Raw genomic sequence first — 22,693 nt, forward strand, 5'->3', positions numbered from 1 at the left:
ACCCTCTTCATCTCACCCTATCACCATATCCTTCTATTCCTTTCTCCCTCGTGTGTTTATCCAGCTTCCCCTTAAATCCATCCTTGCAATTCGCCTCCACCACTCCCTGTGGGAGCGAGTTCCACATTCTCCCCATTCTCTGGGTAAAGAAGTTTCTCCTCAATTCCCGATTGGATTTATTAGTGACGATCTTATATTGACGGCCCCTAGTTCTGGTCTCCCCCACAAGTGGAAACATCTTCTCCACGTCTACCCTATCGAACCCCTTCATAATATTAAAGACCTCGATCAGGTCACCCTCAGCCTTCACTTTTCTAGAGAAAAGAGCCCCGGCCTGTTCAATCTCTCCTGATAGTTAGAACTCCTCAGTTCTGGTATCAACCTTGTAAAAAAATACCGAGAGTCAGTTTGTCCCCCTTTCTAGCCTGGAAATATATGAACCCACTTTTGCAGATTGAACATGTTCACGTTGTGTGTCTTGTCCTGGATACAGGTGTCAGATTTCAAGAGAACGAAGTTTAAAACACAATTCCACTCAAAATATACAGGACACACTCAGGAATCTCTTAGTCTGAGTGTTGTATGGAGATAGATCACAGATGTAGGACTGAGAAAGCCTTGGGACACTTCTACAATCTACCAGCATCTCAACGCTAACTAATTCAGTGCTATTGTGGAAAACACTGTAAAGTGGTGGGTTACAGGACCGTATACAGAAAGATCCCAGATTCCATTCCCCGTACACAGTTGGTAGCACACTTGCCTCTGAGTCAGAAGGTTGTGGGTTCAATTCCCACTCCAGGGACTTGAGCACATAAAGCTAGGCTGACACTCTAGGGCGGTGCCGAGGGAGCGCCGCACTGTCGGAGGGGCGGTACTGAGGGAGCGCCGCACTGTCGGAGGGGCGGTACTGAGGGAGCGCCGCACTGTCGGAGGGGCGGTACTGAGGGAGCGCCGCACTGTCGGAGGGGCAGTACTGAGGGAGCGCCGCACTGTCGGAGGGGCAGTACTGAGGGAGCGCCGCACTGTCGGAGGGGCAGTACTGAGGGAGCGCCGCACTGTCGGAGGGGCGGTACTGAGGGAGCGCCGCACTGTCGGAGGGGCGGTGCCGAGGGAGCGCCGCACTGTCGGAGGGGCGGTGCCGAGGGAGCGCCGCACTGTCGGAGGGGCGGTGCCGAGGGAGCGCCGCTGCCGAGGGAGCGCCGCACTGTCGGAGGGGCGGTACTGAGGGAGCGCCGCACTGTCGGAGGGGCGGTGCCGAGGGAGCGCCGCCGAGGGAGCGCCGCACTGTCGGAGGGGCGGTGCCGAGGGAGCGCCGCAACGTCGGAGGGGCAGTACCGAGGGAGCGCCGCACCGTCGGAGGGGCGGTGCCGAGGGAGCGCCGCACCGTCGGAGGGGCGGTGCCGAGGGAGCGCCGCACCGTCGGAGGGGCGGTACCGAGGGAGCGCCGCACCGTCGGAGGGGCGGTGCCGAGGGAGCGCCGCCGAGGGAGCGCCGCACCGTCGGAGGGGCGGTGCCGAGGGAGCGCCGCACCGTCGGAGGGGCGGTACCGAGGGAGCGCCGCACCGTCGGAGGGGCGGTACCGAGGGAGCGCCGCACCGTCGGAGGGGCGGTACCGAGGGAGCGCCGCACCGTCGGAGGGGCGGTACCGAGGGAGCGCCGCACCGTCGGAGGGGCGGTACCGAGGGAGCGCCGCACCGTCGGAGGGGCGGTACCGAGGGAGCGCCGCACCGTCGGAGGGGCGGTACCGAGGGAGCGCCGCACCGTCGGAGGGGCGGTACCGAGGGAGCGCCGCACCGTCGGAGGGGCGGTACCGAGGGAGCGCCGCACCGTCGGAGGGGCGGTACCGAGGGAGCGCCGCACCGTCGGAGGGGCGGTACCGAGGGAGCGCCGCACCGTCGGAGGGGCGGTGCCGAGGGAGCGCCGCACCGTCGGAGGGGCGGTACCGAGGGAGCGCCGCACCGTCGGAGGGGCGGTGCCGAGGGAGCGCCGCACCGTCGGAGGGGCGGTGCCGAGGGAGCGCCGCACTATCGGAGGGGCGGTGCAGAGGGAGCGCCACACTGTCGGAGGGGCGGTGCCGAGGGAGCGCCGCACTGTCGGAGGGGCAGCACTGAGGGAGCGCCGCACTGTCGGAGGGTCAGCACTGAGGGAGCACCGCACTGTCGGAGGGTCAGCACTGAGGGAGCGCCGCACTGTCGGAGGGTCAGCACTGAGGGAGCGCCGCACTGTCGGAGGGTCAGCACTGAGGGAGCGCCGCACTGTCGGAGGGGCGGTACTGAGGGAGCGCCGCACTGTCGGAGGGGCAGTACTGAGGGAGCGCCGCACTGTCGGAGGGGCGGTGCCGAGGGAGCGCCGCACTGTCGGAGGGGCAGTACTGAGGGAGCGCCGCACTGTCGGAGGGGCGGTACTGAGGGAGAGCCGCACTGTCGGAGGGGCGGTGCCGAGGGAGCGCCGCACTGTCGGAGGGGCGGTGCCGAGGGAGCGCCGCACTGTCGGAGGGGCAGTACCGAGGGAGCGCCGCACTGTCGGAGGGGCAGTACCGAGGGAGAGCCGCACTGTCGGAGGGGCGGTGCCGAGGGAGCGCCGCACTGTCGGAGGGGCGGTGCCGAGGGAGCGCCGCACTGTCGGAGGGGCAGTACCGAGGGAGCGCCGCACTGTCGGAGGGGCAGTACCGAGGGAGCGCCGCACTGTCGGAGGGGCAGTACTGAGGGAGCGCCGCACTGTCGGAGGGGCAGTACCGAGGGAGAGCCGCACTGTCGGAGGGGCAGTACCGAGGGAGAGCCGCACTGTCGGAGGGGCGGTGCCGAGGGAGCGCCGCACCGTCTGAGGGGCGGTGCCGAGGGAGCGCCGTGCTGTGTCGTCTTTTGGGCGAGGCGTTAAACCGGGGCCTTGTCTGCCCTGTCAGGTGGACGTAAAAGGGAGAGGACAATATTTATCCCTCAACCAACATCACTAAAGAACAGATGATCTGGTCATTATCACATTGCCGTTTGTGGGAGCTTGCTGTGCGCAAATTGGCTGCCACATTTCCTACATTACCACAACGACTACACTTGAAAAGTGCTTAAGTGGCTGTGAAGTGGTTTGGGACGTCTTGAGGTGGAGAGGCGCCTTGTCGGAATGCCAGATCGTTCTTTGGGTTTGGTTCATTTCAAATATTAGCGCATTTGATTCTGAAGAGAAATGCAGAGCTAATGGGGGGCCCCTCAACCCGTGCGAGCGCAGTAAGATGGTTTCTGCTCTCTCGCGATGCCTCGCTCCAGGGCCCGAGCAGCAGGAGAGCGGGGGCTCCTCTTGAACACACTGGATGGGAGCTGCCTTGCTCTAACATTCCTTCCACTTTTCCAATCGGGATTTCGAACAGGCAAAACGGCAGCAAGAAAGAGCAGCCCTACTGCTCCAAAGCCCAAGATTAATATATTATATTAAAAAAAAAATAAGATGCAGAGAGCATTGCACAGCGGCGAGAGACGGAATAATTGGCTTCAGAGCGAGGGACGGATGGAGGAAATATTAGGCAGGGATCACAACTCCGGATCACCATCAAGCTGCAAAAAGCTGCGCACTCTGTCTGAGGTCGGGACTGAGCACTCACCCGCCCCGACCCCGACACTGCGATGTAAAAGGGCAGGCCGAGGGGGAACCGTACCCCGGGAGAGGGAGGAAGAAGCGGGGTGGGGAAAATCGGCAATCAATTGGGTCCGAAATCAAACCCGATCACCAGAATAAGCAAGCGTCTCCTGCTAATGGAACAGATTTTTCTTATATAAATGCAGGAGAGGTTAATGTTGCACTCGAGTGTGGTCCCCATACTAGCACCGCCCCCCCCCCCGACCCTGTGGGCCCACAGCTCACACGTGTAGGCGTGCAAGACACGTTTTTGTATCAAGGAAGGGGGAGTTAAAAAAAAACCCTGACACACTCGAGCAACAAAGGCCCCTGCTGACCTCGATCAGGAAACCCTGTTTTAATCTGGGCGGAACCTCGCGTCAGATGTGTCCTTAACCCTTTACACTCCTGCAGCCGACAGATTGGGCAGACAAAGTCAGGCACAGCCCCTGCCAGCGAGCTCCTGAAACCCCTTATAATGTGCGGCCGAACCCCACCCATCCCCGCCTTCATCATATATATATATATTTTTTAAAAAGGAGCCCTTTATTGTATTAACCCTCACCGAGCCAGAGATTAATGCTGCAAGTTGCGGCTCCCAGGGTGAATCTCAGGCCACACACACAAGCTCCACACAGGCCAGTTAAGGCCTCACACATCACAACCTTCAGCTTCCTGTGGTGCGAGACACTCTTTAAAAAGAAAAAAGTGGCATCGCAACACGAGTCTGTGACAGCGCAGGAAACTTTTAGATCCAACCTCTTCTATTTTTAAAAAGTTACGGGAAAACACAGGGCACAGCTGAAGCGGAGGGTTTGTGTTAAATTACAGACATTCAGCCTCACGTTCGAGGTTTCACCTTCATTTTTGGGCACACACAACTTTTGATAAAATCGCAGCCAAAGAAAAATCCCCACGTTTTAACACAAATTAAAAATGAATTCTGCTGCTCGTGGGCTGATCTCGGGCAGGGTGGTTGTGGGTTAACACAGGAACAGGAGGAGGCCATTCAGCCCCTCGAGCCTGTTACACAGGAACAGGAGGAGGCCATTCAGCCCCTCGAGCCTGTTACACAGGAACAGGAGGAGGCCATTCAGCCCCTCAAGCCTGTTACACAGGAACAGGAGGAGGCCATTCAGCCCCTCGAGCCTGTTACACAGGAACAGGAGGAGGCCATTCAGCCCCTCGAGCCTGTTACACAGGAACAGGAGGAGGCCATTCAGCCACTCGAGTATGTTACACAGGAACAGGAGGAGGCCATTCAGCCCCTCGAGCCTGTACCTCCATTCAATCTGATCATGGCTGATCTTTATTTTAACTCCATCGACCTGCCTTGGTTCCGTTTCCCTCAATACCCTTACCCAACAAAAATCTAATCAGCTCCGTTTTGAATTTACCAATTCACCCCCAGCCTCGACAGCTCTTTGGGGGAGAGAGTTCCAGATTTCCACCACCCTTTGTGTGAAGAAGTGCTTCCTGACATCACCCCTGAACGGCCTGGCTCTAATTTGAAGGTTCTGCCCCCTTGTTCTGGTCTCCCCCCCACCAGAGGAAATAGTTTCTCTCTATCATTACAACCAGTCTTGGGCGCTGGGGGCGGGGAAAGAGTTCCTGCTCCTGATCATGATAAAACAAACCAATACCTGTGGTTATAGTGCATCTCAACATTGAAACATTACACAGCACTTGACACAACAAATTATTTTTGAACTGGCACCCATTTTTCACGCAAGATCCCACAAGCTATCGTGAGAAAAATGATCATTTAATCTACAGTCTCTAACTGAAGGGGGAATGTCGGTCAGGACGCCGGGAGATCTCCCTACGCTGCTTGGGAGTCAGCTGTGGCTCTGTGGGCCACACCCTCGCCTCCAAGTCAGGTGGTCGTGGGTTCAATCGCCGCTCCAGAGACTTGAGCCCATAATCCGCGCCGCACTGTCGGAGGGGCGGTACCGAGGGAGCGCCGCACTGTCGGGGGGGCGGTACCGAGGGAGCGCCGCACTGTCGGGGGGGGCGGTACCGAGGGAGCGCCGCACTGTCGGGGGGGCGGTACCGAGGGAGCGCCGCACTGTCGGGGGGGGCGGTACCGAGGGAGCGCCGCACTGTCGGGGGGGCGGTACCGAGGGAGCGCCGCACTGTCGGGGGGGGCGGTACCGAGGGAGCGCCGCACTGTCGGGGGGGGGGCGGTACCGAGGGAGCGCCGCACTGTCGGGGGGGGCGGTACCGAGGGAGCGCCGCACTGTCGGGGGGGCGGTACCGAGGGAGCGCCGCACTGTCGGAGGGGGCGGTACTGAGGGAGCGCGGCGCTGTCGGAGGGGCAGTACTGAGGGAGCGCCGCACTGTCGGTACTGAGGGAGCGCCGCATTGGCGGGAGGGTGGGGGGCAGCACCGTGAGGGCCCACACTGTTGGCGGTGCCGTCTTGTCAAGGGTGCAAACCACCCTCTTGTACCTCACCAAAGGGCCCCATTCTGCATGTGTGAGCCCACATCTGCTGGCTGAGGGTTGGTGGGCTGCTCAGCCATGGGGGGAGGGGGCACCACCGCCAAGTACGGATTCATTCTCACCCGACAACCAGTCCTTTCTAACAAAAAGGTGGGCGTGGGGGGGGCGGGAAGATGTGCATTTCAGGAGAGGGGCACCAACTGATTTATCCCAGCCCCGGCCCATGGGTTCTGTGACCAATCGCGGCCATGCGCGGGATCAACCAACTACGCAGAGACCTTACAGTGTTACCCGGGGCGGGCGGTGTGCTGGGCTGTGCGGCCAAACCGGGCGTTCCCCCTCACCCACCAGGCTGTCAAGAGAACCACCCCCAGGAGGCAAATAACCGAGAGACTTGCCATCTGCTTGTCGACTCTCCTGGACCTCGAGGGCCCAACCTAGGCTGTGAGCACGCTGTGTGTGGGCAGTCGGCCACCTGCCCTCTTCTGCAGCCGGCAAAGGGAGGATCCCGTATTTTTGCTTTTTCCCCTCAGGAATTACTGGAAATAAACCACAAGAAAGGGCTGCATTGAGAGGGAGACCGTGGAGAGGCTGCACAAACAGGGCTGCCTTTTAACAACAGGCTCCCCCTGCAATTAAACATTCCAACACCCCCGCCTCAGGCAGCAACCGGCTCTCTCCAGAGAGATTGGGAAACGCACCCTGTGCAGTTAGTTCCTCTTGAAGCAGACACGCCACCACCGCCCCAAAATCCCGCTTGCACATTGGCAGCTACTGCTCCTTTCGGATCAGCCGGTCTTTGATCAGCTCGCCAGGCGCTCAGGGTCTTCTGACCCTCACATTCCGCTAACACCGGGCCTGGCGATCCCTTTCCACTGCCGCGTGCACCACTGCTTGCGCTGCCAGTGTCCCCCACTAAAAGGAAGAACCAACTCCCCATTTCTCCCCCTCGCCTTCCACCACTTCGGGACGGCCCAAAACGCTTCACAGCCAATAAAGGGCTTTTTTTTTGGCTTTGCGAAGTGCCCTCACTGTTGTAATGTGGGAAACGCGGCAGCCAATTAGCGCACAGCAAGCTCCCACAAACAGCAATGTGATAATGGCCAGATCATCTGTTTTTAGTGATGTTGATTGAGGGATAAATATTGGCCCCAGGACACCGGGGAGAACTCCCCCTGCTCTTCTTCCAATAGTGGCCGTGGGATCTTTTACATCCACCTGAGAGGGCAGACGGGGCCTCGGTTTAACGTCTCATCAGAAAGGCGGCCCCTCCGACAGTGCGGCGCTCCCTCAGTACCGCCCCTCCGACAGTGCGGCGCTCCCTCAGTACTGCCCCTCCGACAGAGCGGCGCCCCCTCAGTACTGCCCCTCCGACAGTGCGGCGCTCCCTCAGTACTGCCCCTCCAACAGTGCGGCGCTCCCTCAGTACCGCCCCTCCGACAGTGCGGCGCTCCCTCAGTACCGCCCCTCCGACAGTGCGGCGCTCCCTCAGTACCGCCCCTCCGACAGTGCGGCGCTCCCTCAGTACCGCCCCTCCGACAGTGCGGCGCTCCCTCAGTACTGCCCCTCCGACAGAGCGGCGCCCCCTCAGTACTGCCCCTCCGACAGTGCGGCGCTCCCTCAGTACTGCCCCTCCGACAGTGCGGCGCTCCCTCAGTACTGCCCCTCCGACAGTGCGGCGCTCCCTCAGTACTGCCCCTCCGACAGAGCGGCGCCCCCTCAGTACTGCCCCTCCGACAGTGCGGCGCTCCCTCAGTACTGCCCCTCCGACAGTGCGGCGCTCCCTCAGTACTGCCCCTCCGACACTCCCTCAGTACTGCCCCTCTGGCAGTGCAGCAGCGCTCCCTCAGTACCGCCCCTCGGACAGTGCGGCGCTCCCTCAGTACCGCCCCTCCGTCAGTGCAGCAGCACTCCCTCAGTATTGCCCCTCCGACAGTGCGGCGCTCCCTCAGTACTGCCCCCCCGACAGTGCGGCGCTCCCTCAGTACTGCCCCCCCGACAGTGCGGCGCTCCCTCAGTACTGCCCTCTCGACAGTGTGGCATTCCCTCAGTACCGCCCCTCCGACAGTGTGGCGCTCCCTCAGTACCGCCCCTCCGTCAGTGCAGCAGCACTCCCTCAAGTATTGCCCCTCCGACAGAGCGGCCCTCCCTCAGTGCCGCCCCTCCGACAGTGGGGCGCTCCCTCAGTACCGCCCCTCCGACAGTGCGGCGCTCCCTCAGTACCGCCCCTCCGACAGTGGGGCGCTTCCTCAGTACCGCCCCTCCGACAGTGTGGCGCTCCCTCAGTACCGCCCCTCCGTCAGTGCAGCAGCACTCCCTCAAGTATTGCCCCTCCGACAGAGCGGCCCTCCCTCAGTGCCGCCCCTCCGACAGTGGGGCGCTCCCTCAGTACCGCCCCTCCGACAGTGCGGCGCTCCCTCAGTACCGCCCCTCCGACAGTGCGGCGCTCCCTCAGTACTGCCCCTCCGACAGTGGGGTGCTTCCTCAGTACTGCCCCTCCGACAGTGCGGCGCTCCCTCAGTACCGCCCCTCCGACAGTGCAGCAGCACTCCCTCAGTACTGCCCCTCAGATAGCGCGGCACTCCCTCAGTACTGCCCCTCCGACAGTGTGGCGCTCCCTCAGTACCGCCCCTCCGACAGTGCGGCGCTCCCTCAGTACCGCCCCTCCGACAGTGCGGCGCTCCCTCAGTACTGCCCCTCCGACAGTTTGGTGCTCCCTCAGTACCGCCCCTCCGACAGTTTGGCGCTCCCTCAGTACCGCCCCTCCGACAGTGTGGCGCTCCCTCAGTACCGCCCCTCCGACAGTGTGGCGCTCCCTCAGTACCGCCCCTCCGACAGTGCGGCGCTCCCTCAGTACCGCCCCTCCGACAGTGCGGCGCTCCCTCAGTACTGCCCCTCCGACAGTTTGGTGCTCCCTCAGTACCGCCCCTCCGACAGTGTGGCGCTCCCTCAGTACTGCCCCTCCGACAGTGGGGCGCTCCCTCCGACAGTGCAGCAGCACTCCCTCAGTACTGCCCCTCAGATAGCGCGGCACTCCCTCAGTACTAGCAATGGGAGTGTCGGCCTGGATAATGTGTGGAAGTCTCCGGAGTGGGCTCGAACCCACGACCTTCTGACTCAGAGAGAGAGAGAGAGAGAGAGAGAGAGAGAGAGAGTTGAGCCACGGCTAACACCTCTGTACCGCCCACACCTTGACATGCTGTTTCACCATTGAAACCATCCTCTCTCTGACTGGTGACACAGTGACAATGATTTGGAGTTCGACCCTGCTGAGCCACCCACTCATCGAGCCCCCAGCCACAGCTCTTCCCTCCCGCTGGCTGGTGCTTCGCTGGACCGAGGCAATTATATCAGAGGAGGAATCATCCCCACGGGTCACCACCGCGCTCCCCCTATCAGGTGGGCATGTGAGATTGGTCAGGAAAGACAAGCGACGAGGGGGAAATGTCGGGGAGAACTTGCGAACACCCCCCGCCCCCCCCCCAAAATTATTCATTTTCTCACCTCGTTGTCTGAACAGCGTCAACAAGGGCAGATTCGCACGGAAGGGCTGTCGCTAACTACAGATGGGCTCGTATTCTGAAATCCACAGCACTCTGCCACACGAGGGAACCGGTCCCCCGCAACCCTACGAGATCAGAGACCCACCGTGACCAGCCTTAGGGTCTCGGGTTAAAAACCCGACCATCGCCCCTCCCTCACATGGCCATGCTCGATCCCTGACCTCGATGGGGGGGAAAGTTAAACAGGGGAGAGTTCACATGGAAATCCAAACCGACTGCTCTGCCACCAAGATACTGGTCCCAACAGGGTAGCTGGCAATTGAAGGATGGTAGAGCCACAATGCTGGGACCACAAGGAGCTCATCCCCATAACCAACAACGCAGTTTTATTGCCAGAGAGAGTGAACGTGGAAATTTATTTAAAAATAAAAGTAAACGTCTCTGTTCGGTGAGAACTGTGTGAGTTTTAAAAGCACGTTCTGACGCTGCTAATGGATTCTGGCGCATACGAAGCACAAATAGTTCTTAATAGCTCAGCAAATCAAAACTCAGGCAAAAGATGAGTTCGAGAGCAGGTCCTGCTCTGCGTAACTCTGATAGCTACGCCACAGCACAAAACAGTTACAAAAACTACAAAGTGAAAGACATTTTCATTCACTGCTGTGGATGTTTTGAAAGAAAATTCTGTTCGAACAGTGATGCTAACGATATAAAGCGGGAACAAATCTGAAGCAGTTACAGATCCGAAATGTGTGAGGGAGCTGGATTAACATCAGTAGAGATACAGTCAGTAACAGGGCGTTGGGGGAAGAGGGGTTACTGAGTGACAGTGTGAGGGAGCTGGATTAACATCAGTAGAGATACAGTCAGTAACACAGGGCACTGGGAGAGAGGGGTTACTGAGTGACAGTGTGAGGGAGCTGGATTAACATCAGTAGAGATACAGTCAGTAACACAGGGCACTGGGAGAGAGGGGTTACTCCAGTGACAGTGTGAGGGAGCTGGATTAACATCAGTAGAGATACAGTCAGTAACACAGGGCGCTGGGGGAGAGGGGTTACTGAGTGACAGTGTGAGGGAGCTGGATTAACATCAGTAGAGATACAGTCAGTAACAGGGCGTTGGGGGAAGAGGGGTTACTGAGTGACAGTGTGAGGGAGCTGGATTAACATCAGTAGAGATACAGTCAGTAACACAGGGCACTGGGAGAGAGGGGTTACTGAGTGACAGTGTGAGGGAGCTGGATTAACATCAGTAGAGATACAGTCAGTAACACAGGGCACTGGGAGAGAGGGGTTACTCCAGTGACAGTGTGAGGGAGCTGGATTAACATCAGTAGAGATACAGTCAGTAACACAGGGCGCTGGGGGAGAGGGGTTACTGAGTGACAGTGTGAGGGAGCTGGATTAACATCAGTAGAGATACAGTCAGTAACAGGGCGTTGGGGGAAGAGGGGTTACTGAGTGACAGTGTGAGGGAGCTGGATTAACATCAGTAGAGATACAGTCAGTAACACAGGGCACTGGGAGAGAGGGGTTACTGAGTGACAGTGTGAGGGAGCTGGATTAACATCAGTAGAGATACAGTCAGTAACACAGGGCGCTGGGGGAGAGGGGTTACTGAGTGACAGTGTGAGGGAGCTGGATTAACATCAGTAGAGATACAGTCAGTAACAGGGCGGTGGGGGAAGAGGGGTTACTGAGTGACAGTGTGAGGGAGCTGGATTAACATCAGTAGAGATACAGTCAGTAACACAGGGCACTGGGAGAGAGGGGTTACTGAGTGACAGTGTGAGGGAGTTGGATTAACATCAGTAGAGATAGTCAGTAACACAGGGCACTGGGGTTACTGAGTGACAGTGAGAGGGAGCTGGATTAACATCAGTAGAGATGAGAACATAAGAAATAGGAGCAGGAGTCGGCCATTCGGCCCCTCGAGCCTGCTCTGCCATTCAATAAGATCATGGCTGATCTGATCTTGGCCCCAACTCCACTTCCCTGCCCTGCCCGCTCCCCATAACCCTCGACTCCGTGTTTTTCAAATATCTGTCTAACTCCGCCTTGAATATATTCAATGACCCAGCCTCCGCAGCTCTCTGGGGTAGAGAATTCCAGAAGATTCACGACCCTCTGAGAGAAGAAATGCATTTAAGCGAAGGCTTGATACCAACACGAGGGAGTAGTGAGCAGAGGGAGGATAACAGAAGGGGCAGCGTGTGAAGAGGCAGTTCGAGCGGGAGAAGGTACCGAGGCTGACAGTATAAGGGAGCTGGAATAATACGGCCAACCTGGAGAAGTTCCAGTGATGCCGTTGAACCATCGGCCCTGCTCTCAAGCTCTGCAACTCCTCCAAGTTCCTGATTGCATCAACGTTTTTTTGGAAAAAAAACAGAATCGAAAGCCGTTTCAAACGGACGGACGATCGCGAGTCTCGCGCCCCCTATAAAACCACGCCGCACGAGCTGGTGGGAACTTACTGACCTACAGGCAGCCCGTCACCCCGTCACCCTTACAACTGAGTGCTCCTCTGGGGCCGTGGTCTTGGTTTTATTGAGGGGAGAGGGGGGAGAGAATGTGAATGAGAACCTCGAGGATTGCTCAACGCAATGCAAATCCTTCCTTCACATTACCAGCAGAGAGGAGTGATTTTTATTTTACAAGATTTACATTCAGCCTTTGCAGACAGGATGAAGTGGTTTTGCAGAAAAGTAATTTGTCACTGCAACATAAACACTGCCGTATCTGCACGTTTATATACTTAACTTCATCATATTATTTTAAAAAGTGATAAATCTTGCCCACGCAGACATTACACGGTTACAAATGGGAAACGATCTTAAAACGTAGGCGCTTCGGAGCTCAGCGGAAATCTGCAAAGTTCCCTGGCCGAATGACTCAACGTGATTTGATCTTACGGGAACGCAGGCCCACCTTAGCAGAAGACGCGGTACAACAAGACTCCGACTAGCAATTAAAAAATGTTTTTTTTTTTTTTTTTTAATTCGCTCCTGGGATGTGGCCGTTGCTGGCAAGGCTCGCTTGCAGTTATTGCGAAGGTGGCGGTGAGCCACCATTTCAAAGTCAACCACATGGCTGTGGGTCTGGAGTCACATATCGGCCAGACCGGGTAAGGACGGCAGATTTCCTCCCCTAAAAGGTCATTAGTGAACCAGATGGGTTTTTACCACAATCTGATAGTTTCATGGTTACCATTACTGATACTAGCTTTTTATTCCAGATTTATTGAATTAATTTAAATTCCCCAGCTGCCGTGGTGGGATTTGAGCTCGGGTCTCCGGATCATTAGGCCAGTAGCTTAAGCACTGTGCTACCATACCTCCTATGACAGCAGAGTTCCACTGCCACACAAGAGGTAATACAGCACAACGAGCACTGGGAACATAGGAACAGGAGGAGGCAATTCAACCCCTCGAGCCTGTTCCGCCATTCAATCAGATCACGGCTGATCTGTGACCTAACTCCATCCACCCGCCTTGGGTCCGTAACCCTCAATACCCTGACCCAACAAATCTCTCCATCTCAGTTTTGACATTTTCAATTGACCCCCAGCCTCAACAGCTTTGGGGGGGGGGGGGGGAAGGGGAAAAGAGAGTTCCAGATTTCTGCCACCCTTTGTGTGAAGAAGTGCTTCCTGACATCACCCCTGAACGGCCTGGCTCTAATTTTAAGGTTACGCCCCCTTGTTCTGGACTCCCCCCGCCAGAGGAAATACTATCCACCCTAGCAAATCCTTTAATCATCTTCAACGCCTCGATCAGAGCACCCCTTAATCTTCTAAACTCGAGGGAATACAAGCCCAGTCTGTGCAATCTGTCCTCGTAATTTAACCCATTAAGCCTCGGGTATCATTCTGGTGAATCTGCGCTGCCCCCCCTCCGAGGCCGGTATATCCTTCCTGAGCAGTACTCTAAAGGAGACTACTGGGACACAACACTCTGGTTCACACTGCGCAAGCACTGGCAGAGTGCATTATTCGTCTTAATAGACGTCAGACATGAAAATCCTTCTGGGGTTAAATAAAGCCTTTCCCCATGGCATTAACCGGCTAGCCTTAACTTTAGGACTCAGCGTCCTCAGGTCCATCACTGGTGCTGGGCATGACTCCGCTAAAACTAATGTCACCTCGGGCTCAGATGATGTTTGAAATGGTTTCCGCAGGACTACGCTGCTCCACCCGCCGCCCCTCGGCCCCACACAGGCAGCAGAACTTCCATATTTCCAAGGCCCCGGGTAAATCGGCCGGTACTCACGCGCATGGTTATCCGCGAGTCCGTTGAGGTTGCTGGAAATATCCCGTCTCCTGTACAGACACACCACCTTGGCTTCCACGTTGCCGCTGCCCGTCTGCTTAAAACAAGATCACATCCAGTTTGCACGCTGCAGAAAATAGCACTGGGCAAGTCACAGTGTGTAACTGGTCCCCTCGCTCACACCCAGCTCACCGCCGAGTCACAGTGTGTAACTGGTCCCCTCACTCACACCCAACACAGCGGGCAGCTCACCGCCGAGTCACAGTGTGTAACTGGTCCCCTCACTCACCCAGCACAGCGGGCAGCTCACCTCCGAGTCACAGTGTGTAACTGGTCCCCTCACTCTCACCCAGCTCAGCTCAGCTCAGCTCACCTCCGAGTCACAGTGTGTAACTGGTCCCCTCACTCTCACCCAGCACAGCGGGCAGCTCACCTCCGAGTCACAGTGTGTAACTGGTCCCCTCACTCTCACCCAGCTCAGCTCAGCTCACCTCCGAGTCACAGTGTGTAACTGGTCCCCTCACTCACACCCAGCACAGCGGGCAGCTCACCTCCGAGTCACAGTGTGTAACTGGTCCCCTCACTCACACCCAGCACAGCGGGCAGCTCACCGCCGAGTCACAGTGTGTAACTGGTCCCCTCACTCACACCCAACACAGCGGGCAGCTCACCTCCAAGTCACAGTGTGTAACTGGTCCCCTCACTCACACCCAGCTCAGCGGGCAGCTCACCTCCGAGTCACAGTGTGTAACCGGTCCCCTCACTCTCACCCAGCTCAGCTCAGCTCACCTCCGAGTCACAGTGTGTAACTGGTCCCCTCACTCACACCCAGCTCAGCGGGCAGCTCACCTCCGAGTCACAGTGTGTAACTGGTCCCCTCACTCACACCCAGCTCACCGCCGAGTCACAGTGTGTAACTGGTCCCCTCACTCACACCCAGCTCAGCTCAGCTCACCTCCGAGTCACAGTGTGTAACTGGTCCCCTCACTCACACCCAGCTCAGCGGGCAGCTCACCTCCGAGTCACAGTGTGTAACTGGTCCCCTCACTCACACCCAACACAGCGGGCAGCTCACCTCCGAGTCACAGTGTGTGACTGGTCCACTCACTCACACCCAGCTCAGCGGGCAGCTCACCTCCGAGTCAGAAGGGCAAACTGAGGGAGCGCCGCACTGTCGCAGGGGCAGTACTGAGGGAGCGCCGCACTGTCGCAGGGGCAGTACTGAGGGAGCGCCGCACTGTCGCAGGGGCAGTACTGAGGGAGCGCCGCACTGTCGCAGGGGCAGTACTGAGGGAGCGCCGCACTGTCGCAGGGGCAGTACTGAGGGAGCGCCGCACTGTCGCAGGGGCAGTACTGAGGGAGCGCCGCACTGTCGGAGGAGCAGTACTGAGGGGGCGCCGCACTGTCAGAGGGGCAATACTGAGGGAGCGCCGCACTGTCACAGGGGCAGTACTGAGGGAGCGCCGCACTGTCGGAGGAGCAGTACTGAGGGAGCGCCGCACTGTCGGAGGGGCAGTACTGAGGGAGCGCCGCACTGTCGGAGGGGCAGTACTGAGTGAGCGCCGCACTGTCGGAGGGGCAGTACTGAGGGAGCGCCGCACTGTCGGAGGGGCAGTACTGAGCGAGCGCAGCACTGTCGGAGGTGCAGTACTGAGGGAGCGCCGCACTGTCGGAGGGGCAGTACTGAGGGAGCGCCGCACTGTCGGAGGGGCAGTACTGAGGGAGCGCCGCACTGTCGGAGGGGCAGTACTGAGGGAGCGCCGCACTGTCACAGGGGCAGTACTGAGGGAGCGCCGCACTGTCGGAGGGGCAGTACTGAGGGAGCGCCGCACTGTCGGAGGGGCAGTACTGAGCGAGCGCAGCACTGTCGGAGGTGCCGTCTTTTGGATGAGACGTTAAACCGAGGCCCCGTCTGCCCCCTCAGGTGGATGTAAACAATCCCACGGCCACTATTGGAAGAAGAGCAGGGGGAGTTCTCCCCGGTGTCCTGGGGCCAATATTTACCCCTCAACCAACATCACTAAAAACAGATGATCCGGTTATCTTCCCGTGTGTAAATTGGCTGCCGCGTTTCCTACATTACAACAGTGACCACACTTGAAAGAAAGTTCTTCATTGGCTGTGAAGCCCTGAGGAAGTGAAAGGTGTGGGAGAAACGCAAGTCCTTTTGCTTTGCTTTACATTCCACGAACTGTAAACAGAGGACCCCGGAAACACAAGATTAACTGGATCCGCACACCCCACCCCACCCCTCCTCTCCGCTCGGTGCTGATTTTCCTGGGCTTTGTCTCCATGGGTGCTTGCACCCTACCCCCCCGCCCCCATGGTACCCTGCCCAAGTGGGCATTTTTCAGGTGCAACCCAAGCAGGCTATTTGACCACGGGAGCTTCATGCTGAGACCAAACCTCTTGTTGCTCGATGTCCTCCCGCACGTACTTGGTGAGCACACCGAACAGTGACCCCGGCGGATGCTGCCATCTGCCCCCCCTCGCTAGCCCAGGGACATTCAAACCACAGCTTGTATTTACACCACAGTTTGCGGCCAGAGGCTCCATCCGAGGCGTTTGAAAGCAGGCAAAGAGATTGGAAGGCAAAGGGATTTGGAGAAAAAGTGTGGAAAGGGCCAACGGTGGAGTGGAGGAGCAGGGAGGACAAGGACAAGCACGAACCCCGGTTGGGGGGGGGGGGGGTCAGAGGAATCGGGGCGCACGTCCAAAGCAGCAGGGGACAAAGCCCCGGCGGGAGCTGAAAGGGCCAGGCACTGGTCCAGTGGGCCAGGCACTGACCCTTCACCTCTGGAAAGCTGGGTTCAGCCCAGGCCAATGGGGATACAGCTCGCGAGTCTCTGCTGCCTGCAAGAAACCCGTGTCAAATGAGTCTCACTCCGGTTCCGAGTGGGCATGGGACATAAAACTGTCCCTAATTCGGCTGCAATGGGCCAGCCTGACCCAGAGGAGGCAACGGTCGGCTGCTGCGAGAAATGGGACAGCGGTGGACCACTGCAGTGCAGAAGGAGGCGATCTGCTGGGGTTTGGGCTCAGGAATGAGTACAAGAGTCTTACTTTATCCAGAATGGAAAGGGTTTCAGGACGACAGTGCTGCGGAACAGTAGAAGCAAGATCAAGGCAACTTCCCAGGAGAGAAATTCCCAATCGGCATTCTCCCCGCCCCTCCTACCCCATCACAAGAACAAAGGCAGGCAAGCAAGTCAGTTGGGAATGCTGTCAGCAGACAGTGGAGCAGCAGGTAGATGGTGAGCAGAGGGGTTGTATTATAAAGTGATTTCCTGCTGCCCTGATAGCACAGCTTGTTCAGGTAGTGAAAGATCTGAGCACAGACCAGGAAAGCCCCCCCGACCCCCGGTTCGAACTTCAGTCTGAGCTAGCACTCTTATCAAGGATCAGGCAGCGGTAGCAGATAAGAAGCCACTGCTGGGAGGGCGGGGGAGGGAGGGACTGTCGGGTGGGGAAGAGGAGAACATGCGGAACATACAGCAGTGGACTCTCGATCAGAGAGAGAGAGAGAGAGAGAGAGAGAGAGAGAGAGAGAGCGAGCGAGTGTGTGTCGGGTGGGGGGAAGAGGAGAACATGTGGAACATACAGCAGTGGACTCTCGATCAGGGAGAGAGAGAGAGAGAGAGAGAGAGAGAGAGAGAGAGTGTCTGTCGGGTGGGGGAAGAGGAGAACATGTGGAACATACAGCAGTGGACTCTCGATCAGGGAGGGAGAGAGAGAGAGAGTGTGTGTCGGGTGGGGGAAAGGAGAACATGTGGAACATACAGCAGTGGACTCTCGATCAGGGAGAGAGAGAGAGAGAGAGTGTCTGTCGGGTGGGGGAAAGGAGAACATGCGGAACATACAGCAGTGGACTCTCGATCAGGGAGAAAGAGGGAGAGAGAGAGAGTGTCTGTCGGGTGGGGGAAAGGAGAACATGCGGAACATACAGCAGTGGACTCTCGATCAGGGAGGGAGAGAGAGAGAGTGTGTCTGTCGGGTGGGGGAAAGGAGAACATGTGGAACATACAGCAGTGGACTCTCGATCAGGGAGGGAGAGAGAGAGAGTGTGTCTGTCGGGTGGGGGAAAGGAGAACATGTGGAACATACAGCAGTGGACTCTCGATCAGAGAGGGAGAGAGAGAGAGTGTGTCTGTCGGGTGGGGGAAAGGAGAACATGCGGAACATACAGCAGTGGACTCTCGATCAGAGAGAGAGAGGGAGGGAGGGAGAGTGCCTGTCGGGTGGGGGGGGGGGGGGGGGAAGAAGAGGAGAACATGCGGAACATACAGCAGTGGACTCTCGATCAGGGAGGGAGAGAGAGAGAGTGTGTCTGTCGGGTGGGGGAAAGGAGAACATGCAGAACATACAGCAGTGGACTCTCGATCAGAGAGAGGGAGGGAGGGAGAAGAGGAGAACATGCGGAACATACAGCAGTGGACTCTCGATCAGAGAGAGAGAGGGAGGGAGGGAGAGTGCCTGTCGGGGGGGGGGGGGGGAGAAGAGGAGAACATGCGGAACATACAGCAGTGGACTCTCGATCAGAGAGAGAGAGGGAGGGAGGGAGAGTGCCTGTCGGGTGGGGGGGGGGGGGGGGGGGGGGAGAAGAGGAGAACATGCGGAACATACAGCAGTGGACTCTCGATCAATCTACAAAGTTATATTGGGACAGGACCAACCAAGTTTAGTGGTTTTGAAGCAAGGTCTGAATGGATTTAAGCATCAAGTTTCTTTGGTGATGAATGTTTCTGCTCCCCGTGTCGGTGCTGGGGAGTGGAACCAGCGACAACATCAAGCATTCTCAGCGTAGATGCACTGCCCCAACACAACTGCCTGAACCTCCACCACAATCACACTGACATTCCCCCTCCCCATAGCATCCGAGTCAGGCCAACAACGCAAGGCTGAATTCCGGACAGCTGTTCTTGTGCCAAACGGGTTGAAGACACCCCAAAACCGAGAACCCCTTCCAGCCTAAGAGTCAGAAAGCTTCCGTCCCACTCGCCTGGATTGGATTCAAACCCAGGTTCAAAAGCACTTTTATCAAGGTGTTTGGGAAGTGACCTACAAACACCGAGCCTTGAAAGAATGAACTCCCATTTCTCCCGCGCCTCTCACCACCTCAGGACGTCCCAAAGCGCTTTACAGCCAATGAAGTACTTTCTGAAGTGTAGTCACTGTTGTAATGTGGGAAACGCGGCAGCCAATTTCCGCACAGCAAGCTCACACAAACAGCAATGTGATAATGACTAGATCATCTGTTTTAATGATGTTGATTGAGGGATAAATATTGGCCCCAGGACACCGGGGAGAACTCCCCCTGCTCTTCTTCCAATAGTGGCCGTGGGATCTTTTACATCCACCTGAGAGGGCAGACGGGGCCTCGGTTTAACGTCTCATCCGAAAGACATCATCCTACATTACCAACAGTGACTCCAGTTTGTTGGCTGTGATGCGCTTTGGGACGTCCCGCGGCCGTGAAAGGCGCTGGAGAAACACGAGTTCTTTCTTTCATTTTTGCTGGTCTAGAAGACGAAAAGAAATCCATCCCGGCTTCCCAGTCCTGACCACTATCGAGTGACCCTTGCTGGAAAGTGTCTGTGTGTGTGTGGACATCAGGTGAGGAGCGGATTGGGCAGGGCTAAATTTCAATGTTAGTTGAACACACAATACGGTCAATGTGATGTGCCTCTCTCTTTTCCCCCTGGAGAGGTACATGGGGGGGGAGAAATTCGGTATCGCCCCGATTGGGGCGCAATTATCAGCCGGGCGCAAAGTTTAGCGCCTGGCGCTAATTATCGCCTCCGACTGCAAACGTGGCTATCGCCCCGGAGGTGATTGGAGCGCTAAATCAGGCGCTGCACACCTGTCTTAAGGCGCTAACGCCATGGAGCGAGGCGCTACCTCAGAGCGCTGGCGGAGCCCATGTGATGTCAGTCAGCAATGGAACACAGACACACTGGCGCTGGCCAGTTCTTAAAGGGGAGGGTCGGTCTTGCTCTCCATCCACACCCTGCTCATTGCAGCCTTGAATCTCAGCCTGGAGAGACCTGTACATCAAATCTGCTGGAAAGAACAATGGAGAGACCCAGGGGAAGAGCTCAGAGTGCAGCCCCCACAGTCTCTTCTAAATCGATACAAGGTCAAATCAGAATGAACCTGCAAAGTGCTGCTCAGTACCCAAAACTCCTTCACACAGCGTTGAATCTTTCCAGAAGTCTCTCTCTCTCTCTCAGAGTGCCTGGTGCAAAAATGTCACCAACAAAAAAAGGTAGGAAGCGGCCGCCTTTAAATAGCGCCCCCCCAGTCCCTTCCTGACTGCAAAACGCTCCCCTCGACCTGTCATTATTAGCGGCAGGCGGTAAGGCAGGGGGCACCACTCAATATCCGGTCCGGGACACTACCGAGGCGTTGCACACTCGACTGACGTCACGATCTGCCGGCGCAGGAGATCGTGGCGGTAGTGTTTAGTGCCGCCGCAAAATGTCTGGTTAATTTCGCGAGCGGCGCAAACATCGCCGTGCCCGGGCGCGAGTTGCTTTGTGCCCCATTAGCGCCCTCTTAGGGGGCTAACGGGAGGCGCAAACCAACCAAACTTTCCCCCCATGGTCTCTGCTTGCCTCTCGCTGGTAAGGGAATCCCCGGTTGGTTTCAGGGCAGCACTGGGAGCAGGTTACCTGCCAGCCCTCTCACCTGAGAAATGAAACAGGGGTGAGGCGGAAAAATAAACCACCCCACACAGCTACAGGTCAAGATTTCTTGCTGTGCCGAAACACGTCTCTATCAGGGTTTCGCACCGTATCCCGATCAAAGAATGTAAAGCCTGTACCTTGTTCAGTTCCTCTATCCTTCGGATAAGGTATGGATTACTCGAAGAGTTTTCAAAGTAAACATAATCTGGAAGAATGCAAAGGTACAGGATTAGAAAGCACACAATATTACATGGGATGTACGGCACAGAAACAGGCCATTCGGCCCCACCAGTCCATGCCGGCGTTTATGCTCCACTCGAGCCTCCTCCCGTCTTTCCTCATCTAACTATCAGCATCACCCTCGATTCCCTTCTCCCCGTTTATCCAGCCTCCCCTTAAATCCATCGATACTATTCGCCTCAACCACTCCCTGTGGCAGCGAGTTCCACATTCTCACCACTCTCTGGGGAAAGAAGTTTCTCCTGAATTCCCCATTGGATTTCTTGGTGACGATCTTATATCGACGGCCTCTAGTTATGCTCTTCTCCACAAGTGGAAACACTCTCTCTGTATCCACTCGATCAAGACCTCTATTAGGTCACCCCTCTGCCTTCTTTTTTCAAGAGAAAAGAGACCCAGCCTGTTCATCCTTTCCTGATATGTATACCCTCGCATTTCTGGTATCATCCTTGTAAATCTTCTCTGCACCCTCTCCAGTGCCTCTATATCCTTTTTATAATATGGTGACCAGAACTGTACGCAGTGCTCCAAGTGCAGTCTAACCAAGGTTCAATACAGGTTTAACATAACTTCCCTACTGTTCAATTCTATCCCTCTGAAAATAAACCCTAGTGCTTGGTTTGCTTGTTTTATGGCCTTGTTAACCTGCGTCACAACTTGTAGTGATTTGTGTATTTGTACTCCCAGATCCCTTTGTTCCTCGACCCCACCCAGACTCGCACCCTCCAAGTAACAAGTGACCTCCCTATTCTTCCTACCAAAATGTAATACCTCACATTTATTGGTGTTGAACTTCATTTGCCAATTATATGCCCATTCTGCAAGTTTATTAATGTCCTCCTGTAATTTGTTGCAGTCCTCCTCAGTATTGACTATCCCCTGCAATTTGGTGTCATCCGCAAATTTAGAAATTGTGTTTTTGATTCCAAAGATGCAGAACAAATAAACTGATTTTCTCCTTTGCCTGCTCAGGGAACGGACGGAGATCTCAAAACTCTCTCCTTCACCGGCGCCACAGCAACGTAGGAGAACAGGGAGGGATTCTCCTCTCTGCTCCGCCAGGTGAGTGGCCACTGGCTGAGGCTGCACAGACAGCTCCCCCCGGCACCGTGCCCCCTCTCCATTCCACAAGCACGAGCCCCAGTTTCCACATTTCACTACGGGGGTTGGGGGGGGGGGGGGGTCATACGAATCAAGCTCAATCCCGCCTCCACAAGGACTATCCAACTGTGGGGGTCACTTGATTAGAGGTCAGGAGCAAGACCCGGGACCGATTTCCCTTTCTCTCTCTCTCTCTCTCTCAGGAGTGCGAAGGCCAGTGGATGTGCCCCTACAGCTGCCCAATTGAGGTCCGTTAACTCAGCGCCGATCAGGGATTGAACGCGGGACCCTCCGTGGCCTATACGGCTCACTAATCCCCCTTACAAAGCATTCGCCCATTGAGCAGAATCCTTTCAACGGGTCCCAATTCAGCTTTCTGTCTTTTGGGTGAGACATTAAACCGAGGCCCCCGTCTGCCCGCTCAGGTGGGCATAAACCAGTCCACGGCCACTATTGGAAGCAGATCGGGGGGGGGCGGGGGAGTTCTCCCCGGTCCCAATATTTATCCCTCAACCGACGTCACCAAAAACAGACGATCTGGTCATTCTCTCAATGCTGTTTGTGGAAGCTTGCTGTGCGCAAATTAGCTGCCGCTTTTCCTACATTTCAACTTCAAAAGTACTTAATTGGCTGTAAAGTGCTTTGTGACATCCTGAGGTCATGAACAGACCAGATAATCGGTTTTAATAACATTGGTTGAGGGATAAATATTGGCCCCAGGACACCGGGGAGAACTCCCCCTGCTCTTCTTCCAATAGTGGCTGTGGGATCTTTTACATCCACCTGAGAGAGCAGACGGGGCCTGGGTTTAACGTCTTGTCTGAAAGACGGCACCTCCGAC

General features: G+C 56.8%; 1 protein-coding gene across 1 annotated transcript in view; it reads right to left on the reverse strand.

Annotated features, from left to right (window-relative positions):
• mta2 (metastasis associated 1 family, member 2) overlaps positions 1-22,693 on the reverse strand; it is an 82,156-nt gene that overhangs the window by 29,380 nt on the left and 30,083 nt on the right. The window contains exons 2-4 of the mRNA XM_085975716.1: positions 20,649-20,716; positions 13,826-13,922; positions 6,380-6,591 (exon numbers count right to left, since the gene is read on the reverse strand). Coding sequence (XP_085831842.1) covers positions 6,380-6,591; positions 13,826-13,922; positions 20,649-20,716 — 377 coding nt within the window. The remainder of the gene's footprint in view (positions 1-6,379; positions 6,592-13,825; positions 13,923-20,648; positions 20,717-22,693) is intronic.

This window comes from Somniosus microcephalus, unplaced genomic scaffold (assembly GCF_052327205.1).
Source record: "Somniosus microcephalus isolate GS21.2 unplaced genomic scaffold, FLI_Smic_1.0 unresolved_chr2, whole genome shotgun sequence".
Taxonomy (NCBI): Eukaryota; Metazoa; Chordata; class Chondrichthyes; order Squaliformes; family Somniosidae; genus Somniosus; species Somniosus microcephalus.